At 47.4% G+C, this 19,825-nt stretch overlaps 1 protein-coding gene across 6 annotated transcripts in view; it reads right to left on the minus strand.

Moving 5' to 3' along the window:
• Positions 1 to 19,825, minus strand: part of vwa5b2 (von Willebrand factor A domain containing 5B2) — a 167,272-nt gene that overhangs the window by 56,661 nt on the left and 90,786 nt on the right. For all 6 annotated transcript variants that reach the window (XM_043702443.2, XM_087993475.1, XM_043702439.2 and 3 more), the window contains exons 7-8: positions 6,332 to 6,463; positions 2,996 to 3,120 (exon numbers count right to left, since the gene is read on the minus strand). In XM_043702443.2, coding sequence (XP_043558378.2) covers positions 2,996 to 3,120; positions 6,332 to 6,463 — 257 coding nt within the window. The remainder of the gene's footprint in view (positions 1 to 2,995; positions 3,121 to 6,331; positions 6,464 to 19,825) is intronic.

The following is a 19,825-nucleotide window of genomic DNA, read 5'->3' on the forward strand; positions in this document are numbered from 1 at the left end:
GCAGGAGATAAACAGAAAAAACTGCCCTTGAGGTGGCCAGAAGGTGTTTCAGGGTGGACTGACAGCCGGACGGTGTGTCAGAGAGGACCGAGGGCCAGAAGGTGTGTCAGAGAGGACCGAGGGCCGGAGGGTGTGTCTGAGTGGACCGAGGGCCGGAGGGTGTGTCTGAGAGGACCGAGGGCCGGAAGGTGTGTCAGAGAGGACCAAGAGCTGGAAGGTGTGTCTGAGAGGACCGAGAGCCGGAAGGTGTGTCAGAGAGGACCAAGAGCTGGAAGGTGTGTCAGAGAGGACCAAGAGCTGGAAGGTGTGTCTGAGAGGACCGAGGGCCGGAAGGTGTGTCTGAGAGGACCGAGGGCCGGAGGGTGTGTCTGAGAGGACCGAGGGCCGGAAGGTGTGTCTGAGAGGACCGACAGCCGGAGGGTGTGTCAGAGAGGACGGACAGCAAGACGGTGTGTCTGAGCGGACGGAGAGCCGGAAGGTGTGTCAGTGAGGACCGAGAGCTGGAAGATGTGTCAGAGAGGACGGAAAGCCGGAAGGTGTGTCAGAGAGGACCGACAGCCGGAAGGTGTGTCAGTAAGGACCGTGAGCCGGAAGGTGTGTCAGTGAGGGCCGTGAGCCAGATGATGTGTCAGAGAGGACAGAGAGCCGAAAGATGTGTCAGTGAGGACTGTGAGCCAGATGATGTGTCAGAGAGTACCGAGAGCCGAAAGGTTGTGGATAGTAAGGAGGGCTGTTGTCGGCTGCAAAGGGACTTAGATATGATGCAGAGCTGGGCTGAGGAGTAGCAGATGGAGTTCAACCTTGTCAAGTGTGAGGTTGTCCATTTTGGAAGGACAAATAAGAATGCTGAATACACATAGCATTGCCCTTTGATGTGAAGGGCAGTGCTTGTCACTGGACACTCGGGTGTTTTCCTGTCTTCCTGGTGGTGGAAACTGAATAAAGATTTGTGCACTTTGTGTCTTTCACTGTGTGTCACACCTGCACAAACACACGATGGGTGCTGGGGAAAAAATAATTGTGGGGGTTAATAGAAAAAAAACACAAAAAAAGAAGAAAAAGAATAAACAAAACAGGAGTGTAAGCACACTGCTTAAAAATGAAAAAAAAAAATGCGGAATACAGAGTTAACGGTAGGGTTCTTAGTAAGATGGAGGAGCAGAGGGATCTTGAGGTCTATGTTCATAGCTCTGTGAAAGTTGCCACTCAGGTGGATAGAGCTTGTAAGAAGGCCTATGGTGTATTAGCGTTCATTAGCAGAGGGATTGAATTCAAGAGTCGTGAGGTAATGTTGCAGCTGTACAGGACCTTGGTTAGGCCACATTTGGAGAACTGTCTGCAGTTCTGGTCGCCTCATTTTAGGAAAGATGTGGAAGCTTTGGAGAGGGTGCAGAGGAGATTTACCAGGATGTTGCCTGGAATGGAGAATAGGTCGTACGAGGATAGGTTGAGAGTGCTAGGCTTTATCTCGTTGGAACGGCGAAGGATGAGGGGTGACTTGATAGAGGTTTAGGGGAATAGATAGAGTAGACAGTCAGAGACATTTTCCCCGGGTACAACAGAGTGTTACAAGGGGACATAAATTTAAGGTGAAGGGTGGAAGGTATAGGGGGGATGTCAGGGGTAGGTTCTTTACCCAGAGAGTGGTGGGGGCATGGAATGCGCTGCCTGTGGGAGTGGCAGAGTCAGAATCATTGGTGACCTTTAAGCGGCAATTGGATAGGTACATGGATAGGTGCATAAGCTAGGACAAATGTTCGGCACAACATCGTGGGCCGAAGGGCCTGTTCTGTGCTGTATTGTTATATGTTCTATGTTCTAAGGTGTGTCAGAGAGGACTGAGAGCCGGAAGGTGTGTCTGAGTGGACCGAGAGCCGGTAGGTGTGTCAGAAAGGACCGAGAGCCGGAAGGTGTGTCAGAGAGGACCGAAAGCCGGAAGGTGCGTCAGAGAGGACGGAAAGCCGGAAGGTGTGTCAGAGTGGACGGAGAGTCAGAAGGTGTGTCAGAGAGGACCGAGAGCCGGAAGGTGTGTCAGAAAGGACCGAGAGCCGGAAGGTGCATCAGAGAGGACGGAGAGCTGGAAGGTGCATCAGAGAGGACGGAGAGCTGGAAGGTGTGTCAGAGAGGACCGAGAGCCAGGAGGTGTATAGGGATGAGCTGCCTTTTGGCTGTATGTGGGTAAGTGGTTTGCTGGGTTGCTGGGGTGTCGGAGTTCTTTGCACTGTTTTATTGTTCATTTGATTAGACTGTCTTGTATGAGTTTGTTACTATTTCCTTTTTGATAACCTAAGGCGGGATTTGAGGCCGGTCCACATTTCCGTGTTAACGGTGGGGTTTGGGGTTTGGCCTTGCTGACCTTTCCCCTGTAAGTAGTATCTTTATGTGTATGGCTGCTTATTGTTAACTGTTTGCATTTCGCACCGTTTCATAAAATAAGAAAAAAATATAACCAGGAGGTTAATATCTCCTCAGTTGAGGACTGACTCTGAGCTGGCTGGACCAGAGGATGACTTGGTGATGGGGGTGGGCCTCTGTGCAATTACTTCAGCTTCATTTGCATTATTTACTCTACATTTCAATCTTAATGCTTGTTTAAGTTAACAGTTTGGACAAATGATACCTTCATAGTCCAGTCAATATCAAATTTATTCTGCTCTTCTATTTCTCTACTTTATCCATTAGCTGGGGACTTCAAGTTGTCCTTCACACAAGTGAAGCAATGATGATATAATTGGAACCATTAAGCTATCAATGTATTCTAGTGACATGGATTAAGTTTTCTCTGTCAAAGATCATTTTTCATATAGATGAATAGGGTAGACATAAAGTCTACTGCTTTGTGGATTTGTTGCAGTTGTAAAAGAGCAGCCATTTTTTTCAAGAAGTTTGGCCATGTTTCCAGAAAATGAGCTTACATCTCTTTGGAGTTAAAAAAACAAAGACATGCTCACGGATTCCAATTTTGTCTAAGTTATTTTGAAAGGCTGGTTTTTACCTTTTTATCTGTGTTAGAGTCTTTCTTTATGACTCTGCTGAAGTCCCGTCTACTTTTAATATGCCATTCATACTCCTCAAAACTCATGCTACCTTTCTCCAGCAAAATGTGTGGAACATGAGGCTCTGGTAAACCAAGAGAAAGACATTAAAAATGTAAATTTCTACACCCACTTAAAAAAAATCTGTCTTGCATTCTAGGATTTCACAGCAATTAATGTTTGCCCTTTCCACAAGAATGTCAAATTCTGAAATGTCATTTTCTCCAGAAATGTTCAGATAACTACCTCCGCATTTGTCCTACGATATTAAATGCGTATTTTAAACATACTACTTGGCAGATAGTTGAAGCTAAGAAAATTGATGCCACTTGCAATTAAAGAAAATGCTGCCCAATGTGTGAATTTTTCTAATGATCTTACTAACAGAAAATATTAGATTTAGTGATACTGATATTTCAAATGAAACATCACTAGAAAAATTAATTAAAACAACTTTCATCAGAGGAAGTTCTATACTAAACTCAACTTTTTGACTAATTCCCATTTATTCTCTTTTTCACCTCTCACTATCTAGAAATCTAATGTAATATAAATCAACAAATTAATGATATTTATTTTCTCAGATGATTCAGTGGGGAGATATTAGTGTAAGGTTGAGTTACAGGCTAGTTTGAATACCAGAATAGTATTGAACTAGCTGATTTTAGTTACGACAACAGCTGATATAGGGACACTTGAAATAAAAACTGAAGATGTTGGTCAAGTGGTTCGTGCGTGGAATGAACTTCCAGAGGAAGTGGTGGGTGTGGGTACAGTTACAACATTTAAAAAACATTTGGTACATGCATGAATCTGAAATGTTTGGAGAGATATGGGTCAAGTGCAGGCAGATGGGATTAGTTCAGTTTGAGATTATGGACAATTATGCACCAAAGGGTCTGTTCCCATGCTGTATGACTCTATGACTAAGTCATATTGGACTCAAAATATTAACTCTTTTTATTAGATTAGATTAGATTACATTACATTACAGTGTGGAAACAGGCCCTTCGACCCAACAAGTCCACACTGCCCCGTCGAAGCGCAACCCACCCATACCCCTACATCTACCCCTTACCTAACACTACGGGCAATTTAGCATGACCAATTCACCTAACCTGCACATCTTTGGACTGTGGGAGGAAACCGGAGCACCCGGAGGAAACCCACACAGACACGGGGAGAATGTGCAAACTCCACACAGTCAGTTGCCTGAGGTGGGAATTGAACCCGGGTCTCTGGCACTGTGAGGCAGCAGTGCTAACCACTGTGCCACCGTGCCGTCTCACTCTCCATAGATGCTATCGCATCTGTTGAGTTTCTCCAACACTTTCTTATTTTAGTTAATATTTTTCAATTTGCCAGTATCCGGATGAAAACCTGATGCCCCAAATTATTTTCCCCACTTCACATAATTATTTACCAATTTATTTTATAGCAATATTGTTGAGTTAAGGAAGAGAAAAGTCCAATACGATGATGAACGCATAAAGTGATCATGATGTGGAGGAACCGATGCTGTACTGGGGTCGGCAAAGTTAAAAATCACACACCAGGTTATAGTCCAACAGGTTTATTTGGTACCACTTCATGAAGGAGCAGCACTCTGAAGTTAGTGCTTCCAAATAAACCTGCTGGACCGTAACCTGGTGTGTGATTTTTAACTGAACCCATAAATAACACTGGCATGTAAGGGAGCAATCCGAAACATAAACTATGCCTTATTAATCTACTGCTGTAGTGATAATGTCACCAGGCTAATAATTCAGAGACCAGGAAAATGCTCTGCAGACATGGTCCAAATAGTGCAAAAAAAATGGAATTCAATGCAAAAATGCTGGAACCTAAAGCTAGTCTCAATAATAGTTACCATGATGCTATGATCAACTGTTGCAAAATACTGTCTTGTTCACTAATGTCCTTTAGGGAGGGAAAGCTGCCAATCTTACCTGGTCTGACCTACATGCAGTTTCAGACACAAAACAACTGCCCCCTGAAAAGGTTAAGCAAGCCATTCAATTCAAAGGTGGTTAGGGATAGGTAACAAATGCAATCCTTAGCAGCATCACAAATACATCAATTTTTCAAAAGTTTATTTGGATTTTCAAATGGACTTGAACAAAGTGTGAAACAAGTAGGAAAGTTTAAGGTTCTTGGAGCAGATAACAAATTTCCAAAATGAGCAGGCATCTGGTATGGCAAGAGAAAGGGAAATTGTTTCACTTGGTTGAAAAAGATTGGTGTGTGACAGAGATTTTCTTGGGACCACTGATATTTTCAATATTTGTGAGTGACATGAAAATGGGCAAATATCACTGGAAAACATATTTTGATGGGACATATTACATGGTTAGATAGTAAGTAGTCTGATTATATTCAAGGAGACTTTTGACTGCTAATTTATTTGTTGAATTTTGCAGACTAATTTGAAAGAAGTTATATAATAGTGTGTGAATAAATATAGGCGAATATCACGTGCCATTGACTATTGACCACTAATGTTAAAATAATACTGATCCGAAAATGTGGCCTTAAATATGTAAGGCAAGAAGCATCTAATTCAGTAGTAGGCAAAGCCCCACAAAATGTTTACATATTGGATTCCCTCCTTTCAAGTTAATGAACCACACATGACTTGGGGGAGAACAACCCATTCAAACTGACTTTGAAATATAGCAAAGCTAACAGAAAGAAACTTAAGTTACAAGATGTAATTTTAAAAGATAAATACAAAAAGGGGTACAAGTCTCCCAGTAAATGTATACATTGATTCCAAGGGAAGATGCTGTCAAAGAAAATTTGGTGTATCTTGCAGATCTTGCACATTGCCACTGTGAGCTGGTGGGGGAGGAGTGAATGTTGAAGATGGTGGATAGGATCATGTACAAGTTGCTTTACATATTGACACAAACTAAAGTGTGAAACCTGTTCTGCTGACCTTATGTATGCAGTTCAGATAGATATTGCCAGATTTATTTCTGAGGCAAATGACAGAACTGCAGCGCTCAAAAGAATTCAGTCCCTCTTGAATGCATTGAGGGTTTGAATGGACATCTACATTATACCTAGCCTGGTGCTGTGCTCCATTAAAATGACTGGAATGTAAAATTGAAAGGGGAGTGCAGTTAAATATGTATAACTCTGTCCTATCTGATCCAGCACAAACACTATGAAGAAAGTTAACTTTAAACTATTTCTTCAGTCTCAGAAACAGAAAGGAACATTGTGCACACAGCTGCAGGTGTTATTACAAGTATAATTAAGTTGTGATTCCTGAAATAAAAGATAAAGCTTACCACATGGATGTAGAATAATTTTGAGGTTTCTATCGTACTGGTGTTTCTCTGCCAACGTGACATACAGTGTTGAAGCTGACCTGGCAATAGGATCTGCACCAGCCCTCAGTGCATGTGTGGGACTCTCCACACCTACAAATCAAGACAAATTAAAAGTTCAGGACTTTGGGGGACATTCTGTGGTAATACAGAAATGGGGGTGAATGACCATCCATCTTATTTTCCGTGTCATTGTTGCTGCTGTCAGAGCTTAGCAGCCTCAGTGTCTGCCTGGACCAAGCAGCAAACTCTATTCATATACAAATCACAGAAGTCACACATAGGATATTGCTATGTATGAACAGTCATAGATGCAGCACAAGTTTTGCAGTCTTTTTTAAAAGAGGTGGAGTCATGAGATCCAGGTGTCACTGATAAAATCAAAATTAATTGTTTACTGGCAGGTGCCCTCAAAAAGGTCATGATGAGCCACCATCTTGGATGGCAGCAGTCCAATGAGTGAAGAGCCACAGTGTGTTAAGGGAGAACTTTCAGGATTTTGACCCAGCAAAATATAAGTGATGGCAATCTATATATCTAAGTAAGTTTGGTGTGCGACTGGAAAGGGAAATTGGAAATGGTGGCATTTCTATGCACTTGCAGCCCTTGTTCTTCTAAATGGTAAAGGTCACAGGTTTGGAAGATGCTGACAAAGGAAACTTGGTGCATCTTGTTGATGTTGCACATTGCCACTGTGAGCTGGTGATGGAGGAGTGAATGTTGAAGATGGTGGATAGGATCATGTACAACTTCTCGAGTGTTATTGGAACTGCACTCATCCAGGCGAGTGGAGAGTATTCTATCACACTCCTCACCCATGCCTTGTAATGTTGGATTGGCTTTGGAAAGCCAAAGTGAATTACTTACTGCAGAATTCTCAGTCTCTGAATTGCAGTTGAAGATTCAGTAATTTGGTGATTGATCAACTTAGGTTCTCATCAATGATTATCCCTAGGATGTGGAAGAGTTGAATGCAATTGAAGGAAGGGTGCTTATACACTATGTTGGTTGAGACAGTCATTGCCTGCACTTGTGAGAGTGAATATTGCTTGCCACTTAGCCTAAGTCGGAAAGAGGTCCAGGGCTTGATGCATACAGGCATGGAATGCTTCAGTATTGAGATATGGAAGGAACTGAACACAGTTCAATCATTAGGAAACATCCCAACTTCTGACATTATGAAGCAGGAGTGGTCATTGCTGAAACAGTTGAAAATCATTGGGCCAGGGGCACTATTTTGAGAAACTGCAGTGATGTCCTAGGAGCAAGACCATTATTACCAACAGCTAATTCCTTTATGTTAGGTATGATTCCAAACGACAAAGGAGTTTCTCCAGGTTCCCACTGACTCTAGTTTTACTCAGGCACTTTGCTTAGACAGGCTGTTGCTGAGTAACCACCTACTGGATAAAAGCAAATTACTGCGGATGCTGGAATCTGAAACCAAAAGAGAAAATGCTGGAAAATCTCAGCAGGTCTGGCAGCATCTGTAAGGAGAGAAAAGAGCTAACGTTTTGAGTCTAACTGACCCTTTATCAAAGCTAAAAAAAGGGAGAAATAGGGAGGTATTTATACTAGGCTGAGAAAAGGGGTCACACAGCACTGGCTTCAGCCTTGGTCATTCACAGCTCCTAATCTCCCTATAATCTCTCTATGGACTGTCATTATCACCTCTTTATTGTTACCTTTGCTTCTGGAGCCATGACTCACCTTCTCTCAGCCTCGTATAAATACCTCCCTATTTCTCCCCTTTTTTTAGCTTTGACAAAAGGTCAGTTAGATTCGAAACGTCAGCTCTTTTCTCTCCTTACAGATGCTGCCAGGCCTGCTGAGATTTTCCAACAATTTCTCTTTTGGTTTCGCCTACTGGATAACCTGTTGATGACACTTTTCATTACTTCACTGGCATTTGAGTCTGGTGGGGCAGCAATTACTTATTTGGGATTGGTCCTGCTTTTCTGGGCAGGACTTATTTGGACACTTGGTTCGGGAGATCCAATAACAGGAGAAGGTTCCTCAAATTAAGCTGTGTGGGTATAACTTAAAAACAAAAGAGCAATCACATTGTTGGCAGTGTATTATAGGCCCCTTAACATCCAAGAGAAATAGTAAATTAGATATGCAGGCACATTTCAGATAAGTGTAAATATAATAAGGTCATGATAGAGGATTTCAATTTTCCCAACATTAGCTTGAGTAGTAATTGTGTGAGAAGTTTAGAGAGAGCTGAATTTTTAAAATACATCCAGGAGAGCTTTATAAACCAGTCATAGAAGGCCTCACTAGAGAGGCAGCAGTCCTCAGTTTAATTTTAGGTTATGAAGGCCAGGCAAGTGGTTAAAATATCAGTGGAGGAGCATTTTGTGGACAGTGATTATAAATGAAGGAGCTGGTCATCAACTTCAGAAAGTCGAGTGGAGGACACACTTCTGTCTCTTTATCAATGGTGCTAAGATGGACATAGTCGAGAGCTTCAAGTTTCTATGAATCAATATTACCAACGATCTGTCCTGCTCCATCCCTGTTGACGTTATAGTCAACAAGGCAGACCAACACCTCTACGTCCTCAGAAGGCTAAGGAAATTTGGCATGTCTACAATGGCTCTTACTAATTTTTATCAATGCACCACAGAAAGCATCTATCTGGAGGCATAAAAGCTTGGTATGGCAATTGCTCTGCCCAACACTGCAAGACTTTACAAACAGTTGGGAATGCAGCCCAGTCCATCAGAAAAAAAAAAGCCTTTATAGGATTTATGAACATCTGGATAGGAATAATGTGATCAAGGATAGTCAGCATGGTTTTGTGAAGGGCAGGTCGTGCCTCACAAACCTTATTGAATTCTTTGAGAAGGTGACTAAGGAGGTGGACGAGGGGAAAGCAGTAGATGTGGTGTATATGGATTTTAGTAAGGCGTTTGATAAGGTTCCCCATGGTAGACTACTGCAAAAAATACGGAGGTATGGCATTGAGGGTGAGTTGGAGGTTTGGATTAGGAGTTGGCTGGCTGGAAGAAGACAGAGGGTAGTAGTTGATAGCAAATGTTCATCTTGGAGTGCCGTCACTAGTGGTGTTCCGCAAGGATCTGTTTTGGGACCATTGCTGTTTGTCATTTTTATAAATGACCTGGAGGAGGGGTTAGAAGGTTGGGTGAGTAAGTTTGCGGATGATACGAAAGTCGGAGGAGTTGTAGACAGTGAGGAAGGATGTGGCAGGTTACAGCGGGATATAGATAAGCTGCAGAACTGGGCAGAAAGGTGGCAAATGGAGTTCAATGTAGCTAAGTGTGAGGTGATTCACTTTGGTAAGTGTAATAAAAAGATGGGGTACTGGGCTAACGGTCGGATACTTGGTAGTGTGGATGAGCAGAGGGATCTTGGTGTCCATGTACACAAATCTTTGAAAGTTGCCACCGAGGTAAATAGTGCGGTGAAGAAGGCATATGGCGTACTGGCTTTTATTGGTAGAGGAATTGAGTTCCGGAGTACTGAGGTCATGTTGCAGTTGTATAGGACTCTGGTGCGGCCACATCTGGAGTATTGTGTGCAGTTTTGGTCGCCATACTATAGGAAGGATGTGGAGGCACTGGAACGGGTGCAGAGAAGGTTTACCAGGATGTTGCCTGGTATGGTAGAAAGATCGTATGAGGAAAGGCTGAGGCACTTGGGGTTGTTTTCATTGGAGAAAAGAAGGTTTAGGGGTGACTTGATAGAGGTGTATAAGATGATTAGGGGTTTAGATAGGGTCGACAGTGAGAATCTTTTTCCACGTATGGAGTCAGCTATTACAAGGGGGCATAGCTTTAAATTAAGGGGGGGTAGGTATAGGACAGGTGTTAGGGGTAGGTTCTTTACTCAGCGAGTCGTGAGTTCATGGAATGCCCTGCCAGTAGCAGTGGTGGACTCTCCCTCATTATGGGCATTTAAGTGGGCATTGGATAGGCATATGGAGGATAGTGGGCTAGTGTAGGTTAGGTGGGCTTAGATCGGCGCAACATTGAGGGCCGAAGAGCCTGTACTGCGCTGTATTCTTCTATGTTCTATGTTCTATGTTCTATGTTCTATGTTCTATGTTCCTTCCATTGACTTCATCTACAATTTCCACTTCTCAGGAAAGCAGCCAACATCATCAAAGACCCCTCTCACCGTGGTTATATTCTCTTCCATCAGGGAAAAGAATCAAAAGTTTGAAAACATGTACTAATGGGGCAAACACTCCGCTGGTTAGTCATACCTGGCACAAAGGAAGATGGTTATACTTGTGGAGAGTCAGTCATTTCAGCTCCACGACATCTCTGCAGAAGTTCCCCCAGGGTAATGTCCTAGGCCCAACAATCTTCAGCTGCTTCATTAATGACCTTCCCTCTGTCATAAGGTAAAATATGGGGATGTTCGCCAATGATTGCACAATGTTCAGCACCATTTGCAACTCCTCAGATAGTGAAGCTGTCCGTGCTCAAATGCAGGATTGGGCCAACAAGTGGCAAGTAACATTCGTGCCACACAAATGCCAGAAAATGACCATCATCAATAAGAAACACTCTAACCACTCGCCCTTGACATTCAACGGTATTACCATCACTGAATCCCCCACTGTCGATATCCTTGTGATTACCATTGACCAGAAACTCAACTGAACTCACCATATAAACACAGTGGCTACAAGAACAGGTCAGAGACTAGGGATACTGCAGCAAGTAACTCACCTCCTGACACTCCAAAGTCTACCCACCATCTACAAGGCATAAGTCAGGAGTCTGAGGGAATACTCCCCATTTTTCTGGATGGGTGCAGCTCCAACAATACTCAAGACGCTTGACACCATCCAGGACAAAGCAACCCGCTTGATTGGCACCACATCTACAAACATTCAGTCCATCCACCACCGGCACTCAGTAGCAGCAGTGTGTACTATCTATGGTAGAAACTTACCAAAGATCCTTAGACAGCACCTTCCAAACCCACAGCCACTTCCACCTAGAAAGGCAAGGGCAGCAGGTACTTGGGAACACCACCACCTCCAAATTCCCCTCCAAGCCACTCACCACCCTGACTTGGAAATATACCGCCATACCTTCACAATCATTGGGCCAAAATCCTGGAATTCCCTCCCTACTGGCATTGTGAGTCAACCAACAGCAAGTGGACTGTAGCAATTCAAGAAGGCAGCTCACCACCACCTTCTCAAGGGCAACTAGGAATGGGCTATCGATGCTGGCCCAGCCAGTGACACCCAAGTCCCCCAAAAGAATTTAAAAAACAGATCTAAGAACAACTTCTTTCCTGCTGTTATCAGGCTTACGAATGGGCACCTCATATTTTAGAATTAATTTTTTTCTGTACCTTCTCTGTAGCTGTAACACAATATTCTACATTCTGTTCTCTTACCCTGTTGTACTTAGGTAAGGTGTGATTTGTCTGGTTAGCACATAAAACAATACATTTCACTGTATCTTGGTGCATGTGACAATAATAAATCAAATCAAATCAAGTCAACTGCATTGGATTCAAGATCGTTATGGAAAAGGACAATGGTAGGCCTGAAGTCAAAGTGCTAAGCCGTGGAAAGGGAAATTTGAATAAGATCAGTTATGATTTGACCAGAGTGAACTGGAAGGAGATACTTTTAGGGACCACTGGATTCTGTGAACCATGAATATCAAGAGATATATAAGATTGGATAAAGAGTAAAAGGGAGGTTTATAGCAGATACCAAGTGCTCAAACCAGCAGAAGCCCTAGAGGGGTATAGAATATGCAAACAGACTCTTTAAAAGGAAATTAGGAGAGCAAAAAGGGGGTATGAAGGAATAATGGTAGAAAAATAAAGGAAATCCAGAGTTATTTTATGAGTATGTTAAAAGTAAAAAAAAACTAATGTGGGAAAGAATCATGCACAATGCTAACTTATGCACGGTATCGAAGGATTTAGGTGGGGTTCTAAATGAATACTGGCATCAGTTTTTTCTATTGAGAAGGTGATGGAGTTAGTGATAGAGCAGAGGCTCTGAGTAGTCTGGCAGACTTGAAAGTTGATAAATCTCCACGGCAAAAGAAAGTGTGGCTGAACACTTCAGCATACCCACAACAACCAACCCCACCGCCCCGTGACCGAACACTTCAACACACTCACATCAACCAACCCCACCGCCCCGTGGCCGAACACTTCAACACATCCACAACAACTAACCCCACCGCCCCGTGGCCGAACACTTCAGCACACCCACACCAACCAACCCCACCAACCCGTGGCTGAACACTTCAACACACTCACACCAACCAACCCCACCGACACGTGGCCGAACACTTCAACACACCCACACCAACCAAACCCACCGCCCCGTGGCCGAACACTTCAACACACCCACACCAACCAACCCCACCGCCCCATGGCCGAACACTTCAACACACCCGCACCAACCAACCCCACCGCCCCGTGACCGAACACTTCAACACACCCACACCAACCAACCCCACCGCCCCGTGACCGAACACTTCAACACACCCACACCAACCAACCCCACCGCCCCGTGACCGAACACTTCAACACACCCACACCAACCAACCCCACCGCCCCGTGACCGAACACTTCAGCACACCCACACCAACCAACCCCACCAACCCGTGGCTGAACACTTCAACACACTCACACCAACCAACCCCACCGCCCCGTGACCGAACACTTCAGCACACCCACACCAACCAACCCCACCAACCCGTGGCTGAACACTTCAACACACTCACACCAACCAACCCCACCAACCCGTGGCTGAACACTTCAACACACTCACACCAACCAACCCCACCGCCCCGTGACCGAACACTTCAACACACCCACACCAACCAACCCCACCGCCCCGTGACCGAACACTTCAACACACCCACACCAACCAACCCCACCGCCCCGTGACCGAACACTTCAACACACCCACACCAACCAACCCCACCGCCCCGTGACCGAACACTTCAACACACCCACACCAACCAACCCCACCGCCTCGTGACCGAACACTTCAACACACCCACACCAACCAACCCCACCGCCCCGTGACCGAACATTTCAACACACCCACACCAACCAACCCCAACACCCCGTGACCGAACACTTCAACACACCCACACCAACCAACCCCACCGCCCCGTGACCGAACACTTCAACACACCCGCACCAACCAACCCCAACGCCCCGTGACCGAACACTTCAACACACCCACACCAACCAACCCCACCGCCCCGTGACCGTACACTTCAACACACCCACACCAACCAACCCCAACGCCCCGTGACCGTACACTTCAACACACCCACACCAACCAACCCCACCGCCCTGTGGCCGAACACTTCAACATACCCACACCAACCAAACCCACCGCCCCGTGACCGAACACTTCAACACACCCACACCAACCAACCCCACCGCCCCGTGACCGAACACTTCAACACACCCGCACCAACCAACCACACCGCCTCGTGACCGAACACTTCAACACACCCACAGCAACCAACCCCACCGCTCCGTGACCAAACACTTCAACACACCCGCACCAACCAACCCCACCGCCCCGTGACCGAACACTTCAACACACCCACACCAACCAACCCCACCGCCCCGTGACCAAACACTTCAACACACCCGCACCAACCAACCACACCGCCTCGTGACCGAACACTTCAACACACCCACACCAACCAACCCCACCGCCCCGTGACCAAACACTTCAACACACCCGCACCAACCAACCCCACCACACCGTGACCGAACACTTCAACACACCCGCACCAACCAACCCCACCGCCCCGTGGCCGAACACTTCAACACACACACACCAACCAACCCCACCGCCCCGTGACCAAACACTTCAACACACCCGCACCAACCAACCCCACCGCCCCGTGACCGAACACTTCAACACACCCGCACCAACCAACCCCACCGCCCCGTGGCCGAACACTTCAACACACCCACACCAACCAACCCCACCGCCCCGTGGCCGAACACTTCAACACACCCGCACCAACCAACCCCACCACCCCGTGACCGAACACTTCAACACACCCACACCAACCAACCCCACCGCCCCGTGGCCGAACACTTCAACACACCCACACCAACCAACCCCACCGCCCCGTGACCGAACACTTCAACACACCCACACCAACCAAACCCACGGGCCCGTGGCCGAACACTTCAACACACTCACACCAACCAACCCCACCGCCCCATGGCCGAACACTTCAATACACCCGCACCAACCAACCCCACCGCCCCATGGCCGAACACTTCAACACACCCACACTAACCAACCCCACCGTCCCGTGGCCGAACACTTCAACACACCCACACCAACCAAACCCACGGGCCCATGGCCGAACACTTCAACACACCCACACTAACCAACCCCACCGTCCCGTGGCCGAACACTTCAACAATCCACACCAACCAACCCCACCGCCCCGTGACCGAACATTTCAACACACCCGCACCAACCAACCCCACCGCCCCGTGACCGAACACTTCAACACACCCGCACCAACCAAACCCACGGGCCCGTGGCCGAACACTTCAACACACCAACACCAACCAACCCCACCGCCCCGTGGCCGAACACTTCAACACACCAACACCAACCAACCCCACCGCCCCGTGGCCGAACACTTCAACACACCCACACCAACCAATCCCACCGCCCCGTGGCCGAACACTTCAACACACCCGCACCAACCAATCCCACCGCCCCGTGACCGAACACTTCAACACACCCACACCAACCAACCCCACCGCCCCGTGGCCGAACACTTCAACACACCCACACCAACCAAACCCACGGGCCGGTGGCCGAACACTTCAACACACCCACACTAACCAACCCCACCGCCCCATGGCCGAACACTTCAACACACCAACACCAACCAACCCCACCGCCCCGTGGCCGAACACTTCAACACACCCACACCAACCAAACCCACGGGCCGGTGGCCGAACACTTCAACACACCCACACTAACCAACCCCACCGTCCTGTGGCCGAACACTTCAACAATCCACACCAACCAAACCCATCGCCCCGTGGCCGAACACTTCAACACACCCACACCAATCAACCCCACCGCCCCGTGGCCGAACACTTCAACACACCCACACCAACCAACCCCACGGGCCCGTGGCCGAACACTTCAACACACCCACACCAACCAACCCCAGCATCCTGTGGCCAAACACTTCAACACACCCACACCAATCAACCCCACCGCCCCGTGGCCGAACACTTCAACACACCCACACCAACCAACCCCACGGGCCCGTGGCCGAACACTTCAACACACCCACACCAACCAACCCCAGCATCCTGTGGCCAAACACTTCAATACACCCACACCAACCAACCACACCGCCCCGTGGCCGAACACATCAACACACCTGCACCAACCAACCCCACCGCCCCATGGCCAAACACTTCAACACACCAACACCAACCAACGTCACCGCCCTGTGGCTGAACACTTCAACACATGAACACCAACCAACCCCACCATCCCATCATCGAACATTTCAACACACCCGCACCAACCAACCCCACTGCCCCATCGTCGAACACTTCAACACACCAGCACGAAACAACCCCTCCACCCTGTGGCCGAACACGTCAACACACCCACACCAACCAACCCCTCCACCCTATGGCCGAACCCTTCAACACACCCACACCAACCAACCCCACCACACTGTGGCTGAACACTTCAACATACCAACACCAACCAACCCCTCCACCCTGTAGCTGAACACTTCAACACACCCCCACCAACAAACCCCACTGCCCCATGGCCGAACACTTCAACATACCCACACCAACCAACCCCAGCATCCTGTGGCCAAACACTTCAACACACCCACACCAACCAACCCCACCGCCCCGTGGCCAAACACATCAACACACCTGCACCAACCAACCCCACCACCCCGTGGCCGAACACTTCAACACACCCACACCAACCAACCCCAGCATCCTGTGGCCAAACACTTCAACACACCCACACCAACCAACCCCACCGCCCCGTGGCCAAACACATCAACACACCTGCACCAACCAACCCCACCACCCCGTGGCCGAACACTTCAACACACCCACACCAACCAACCCCACCGCCCCGTGGCCAAACACTTCAACACACCCACACCAACCAACCCCACCGCCCCGTGGCCGAACACTTCAACACACCCACACCAACCAACCCCACCACCCTGTGGCTGAACACTTCAACACACCAACACCAACCAACCCCACCACCCTGTGAATAAACACTTCAACACACCTACACCAACCAACCCCACCGCCCCATGGCCAAACACTTCAACACACCAACACCAACCAACGTCACCGCCCTGTGGCTGAACAGTTAAACACCCACACCAACCAACACCACCACCCCATCGTCGAACACTTCAACACACCCGCACCAACCAACCCCACCACCCTGTGGCTGAACACTTCAACACACCAACACCAACCAACCCCACCACCCTGTGGCTGAACACTTCAACACACCAACACCAACCAACCCCACCACCCTGTGAATAAACACTTCACCACAACTGCACCAACCAAACCCACCACCCCGTGGCCAAACACTTCAACACACCCACACCAACCAACCCCAACACCCCGTGGCCAAACTCTTCAACACACCCACACCAATCAACCCCACCACCCTGTGGCCGAACACTTCAACACACTAACACCAACCAACCTCACCACACTGTGGTCGAACACTTCAACACACTAACATCAACAAACCTCACCACCCCGTGGCCGGACACTTCAACACAACCACGCCAACCAACCCCACCGCATTGTGGCCGAACAAATCAACACACCCAAACCAACCAACCTCAATGCCCTGTGGATGAATACTTCAACACACCAACAACAACCCCACCGCCCCATCATTGAACCGTTCAACACACCAACACCAACCAACCCCACCGCCCCATGGCCAAACACTTCAACACAACCACACCAACCAACCCCTCCACTCTGTGGCCAAACACTTCAACACACCAACACCAATCAACCCCACCGCCCTGTGGCCGAACACTTCAACACATCCACACCAACTAACCCCAAAACCCCGTGGCCGAACACATCAACACATCCACACCAACCAACCCCACCGCCCCGTGGCCGAACACTTCAACACACCCGCACCAACCAACCCCACCGCCCCGTGGCGGAACACTCCTACACACCAACACAAACCAACCCCACCACCCCGTGGCGGAACACTTCAACTCCCCCCTCCCACTCCGCCAAGGACAAGCAGATATTTGGCCTCATCCATTGCCACACCCTAACCACCAATGCCTGGTGGATGAATGCCTCATTTTCCACGTTGGGGCCCTACACCCCCTGGCATCAATGTAAATTTTATTAGTTTCCTCATTTCCCATCCCCCATCTTATCCCAGTTCCAACGTTCCAACTCAGCACCACCCTCATGACCTGAACATCTTCCTTCCCACGTATCCACTCCACCCTCATCTTCAACCTATTACCATTACCCCCACCTCCGTCTACTTATTGCACTCTCAGCTACCTACCTCTCCTCCACCCCCCTCCCATTTATCTCTCCACCCTCTTGGCTCACAAGCCTCATTCCTGATGAAGGGCTCTTGCCTGAAACGTCAATTCTCCTGCTCCTCGGATGCTGTCTGACTGGCTGTGCTTTTGAACACCACGTTCTCAACCTCAAACAAGGAGCATGTCAGTCTATTCAGTAAGGAAATAGTACTGGTGCTGGTGATAATTTTAAATTCCTCTCTGGTCACAGGAGAGATGCCTGAGGACTGGCGGACAGCCTATGTGGTACTTTTGTTCAGGAAAGGAGGAAGGGATAAACAAGGAAACTACAGCTTAAATCAGTTTAGCTTGAGTGATGGAGAAACTGTTGGAAGCAATTCTGAAAGGTAGAATTAACCTCCACTTGGAGAGGCAAGGTTTAATTATAGAAGTGTTATAGAAGTGTCATGACTGACCAACCTGATTTAATTTTTCAGAAGGCAATATGTTTAGTGTAGTCTGCTTGGATTTCAGCAAGGTTTTCGATCAGTTCCCACATGGCAGATTTATAGCAAAGGCAAAAACCCATGGATTCCAAGGAAATTTGGCTAATTAGTTCCTGAATTGGCTGTGTGGCAGGAAGCAGAGTGATAGTTGAAGGATGTTCTTGTGACTAGGAGCTCATGTCCAATCAAGTTCTGGAGTGATCACTGTTTGGATCCCTGTTGTTTGTATGTGTAAACAGTTTAGACTTGATCGTAGCAGGGTTTTCCACTATATTCATGGATAATACAAAAATCGGTGACATGGTAAATACTGAGGAGGAGAGCACTAAATTATAGGAGGTTATGGACAGGCTCATCAGATACGCTGATCAGTGGCAAATAGAATTCAACCCAGATAAGTGTGAGGTGATGCACTTGGGCAGGACAAATAAGGCAAGGGAAAACATGAAGAATAGCAGGACCTGGTAAACAACAACGATCAGACGGACATTGGTGTGCGTCTCAACCAGCCTGTAAAGGTAGTAGGCAAAAGTGGGTACTGCAGATGCTGGAGATTAGAGTCAAGATTAGAGTACTGCTGGAAAAGCACAGCAGGTCAGGCAGCATCTGAGGAGCAGGAAAATTGACATTTCGGGCAAAAGCCCTTCATCAAGGCTCTTTGAATGCTGCCTGACCTAAAGGTAGTACGACAGGTAGGTGATGTGGTTAAAATGGAAAATGGAATATTTACCTCTATTAACCAACTCATAGAATTTAAGAGCAGGGAAAGTATGCTGGAACTGTTTAAAAAATCAGGTAGGCCACAGCTAGAGTATTGTGCCCTGTCCTGAAATCCACATTATAGGAGGGATGCAATTGCACTGGAGAGGATGCAGAGAAGATTTCCCAGGATGAAGCCTGGGCTGCAGAGGTTTTGTTATGAGAGTGAACAGATTAGGATTTTTCCCTGAAGCAGAGGAGATTTATGAGGTACATAGACAGGGTAGACAGAAAGAAATCTTTCCCTTTACTGGAAGGATCAATGACCAGGGGACCTGTATTTAAGGTAAGGAGCAGCAAGTTTAAAGGCTATATGAGGAAGAATATTTTCATGCAGACTGTGGGGGGAATCTGGAACTCATGGCCTGTCAGGGTGGTAGAGACAGAATACCTCATAACATTTAACAAGTATTTATATGCTCACTTGTGATGCCATGGCGTACCAGGCTATGTGCCAAGTGCTGGAAAATGGGATTAGCATAAATAGGGTTGTTTTTGATCAGCCCAGACTCAGTGGGCCGACAGGCCTGTCTCTATACTGTTTTATGATGTTATAACTCTGTGTTACTGAAAAGAAGCTCCAGGCAAATTTTGTTGCAGTTTTTAATGGCCAAAAAATCAGCTCCCCTCAACCTGCA

The sequence above is a fragment of the Chiloscyllium plagiosum genome, unplaced genomic scaffold, assembly GCF_037043375.1.
Source record: "Chiloscyllium plagiosum isolate Xiang-an unplaced genomic scaffold, Cpla_swu_hap1 HiC_scaffold_13, whole genome shotgun sequence".
In the NCBI taxonomy this organism is placed as follows: domain Eukaryota; kingdom Metazoa; phylum Chordata; class Chondrichthyes; order Orectolobiformes; family Hemiscylliidae; genus Chiloscyllium; species Chiloscyllium plagiosum.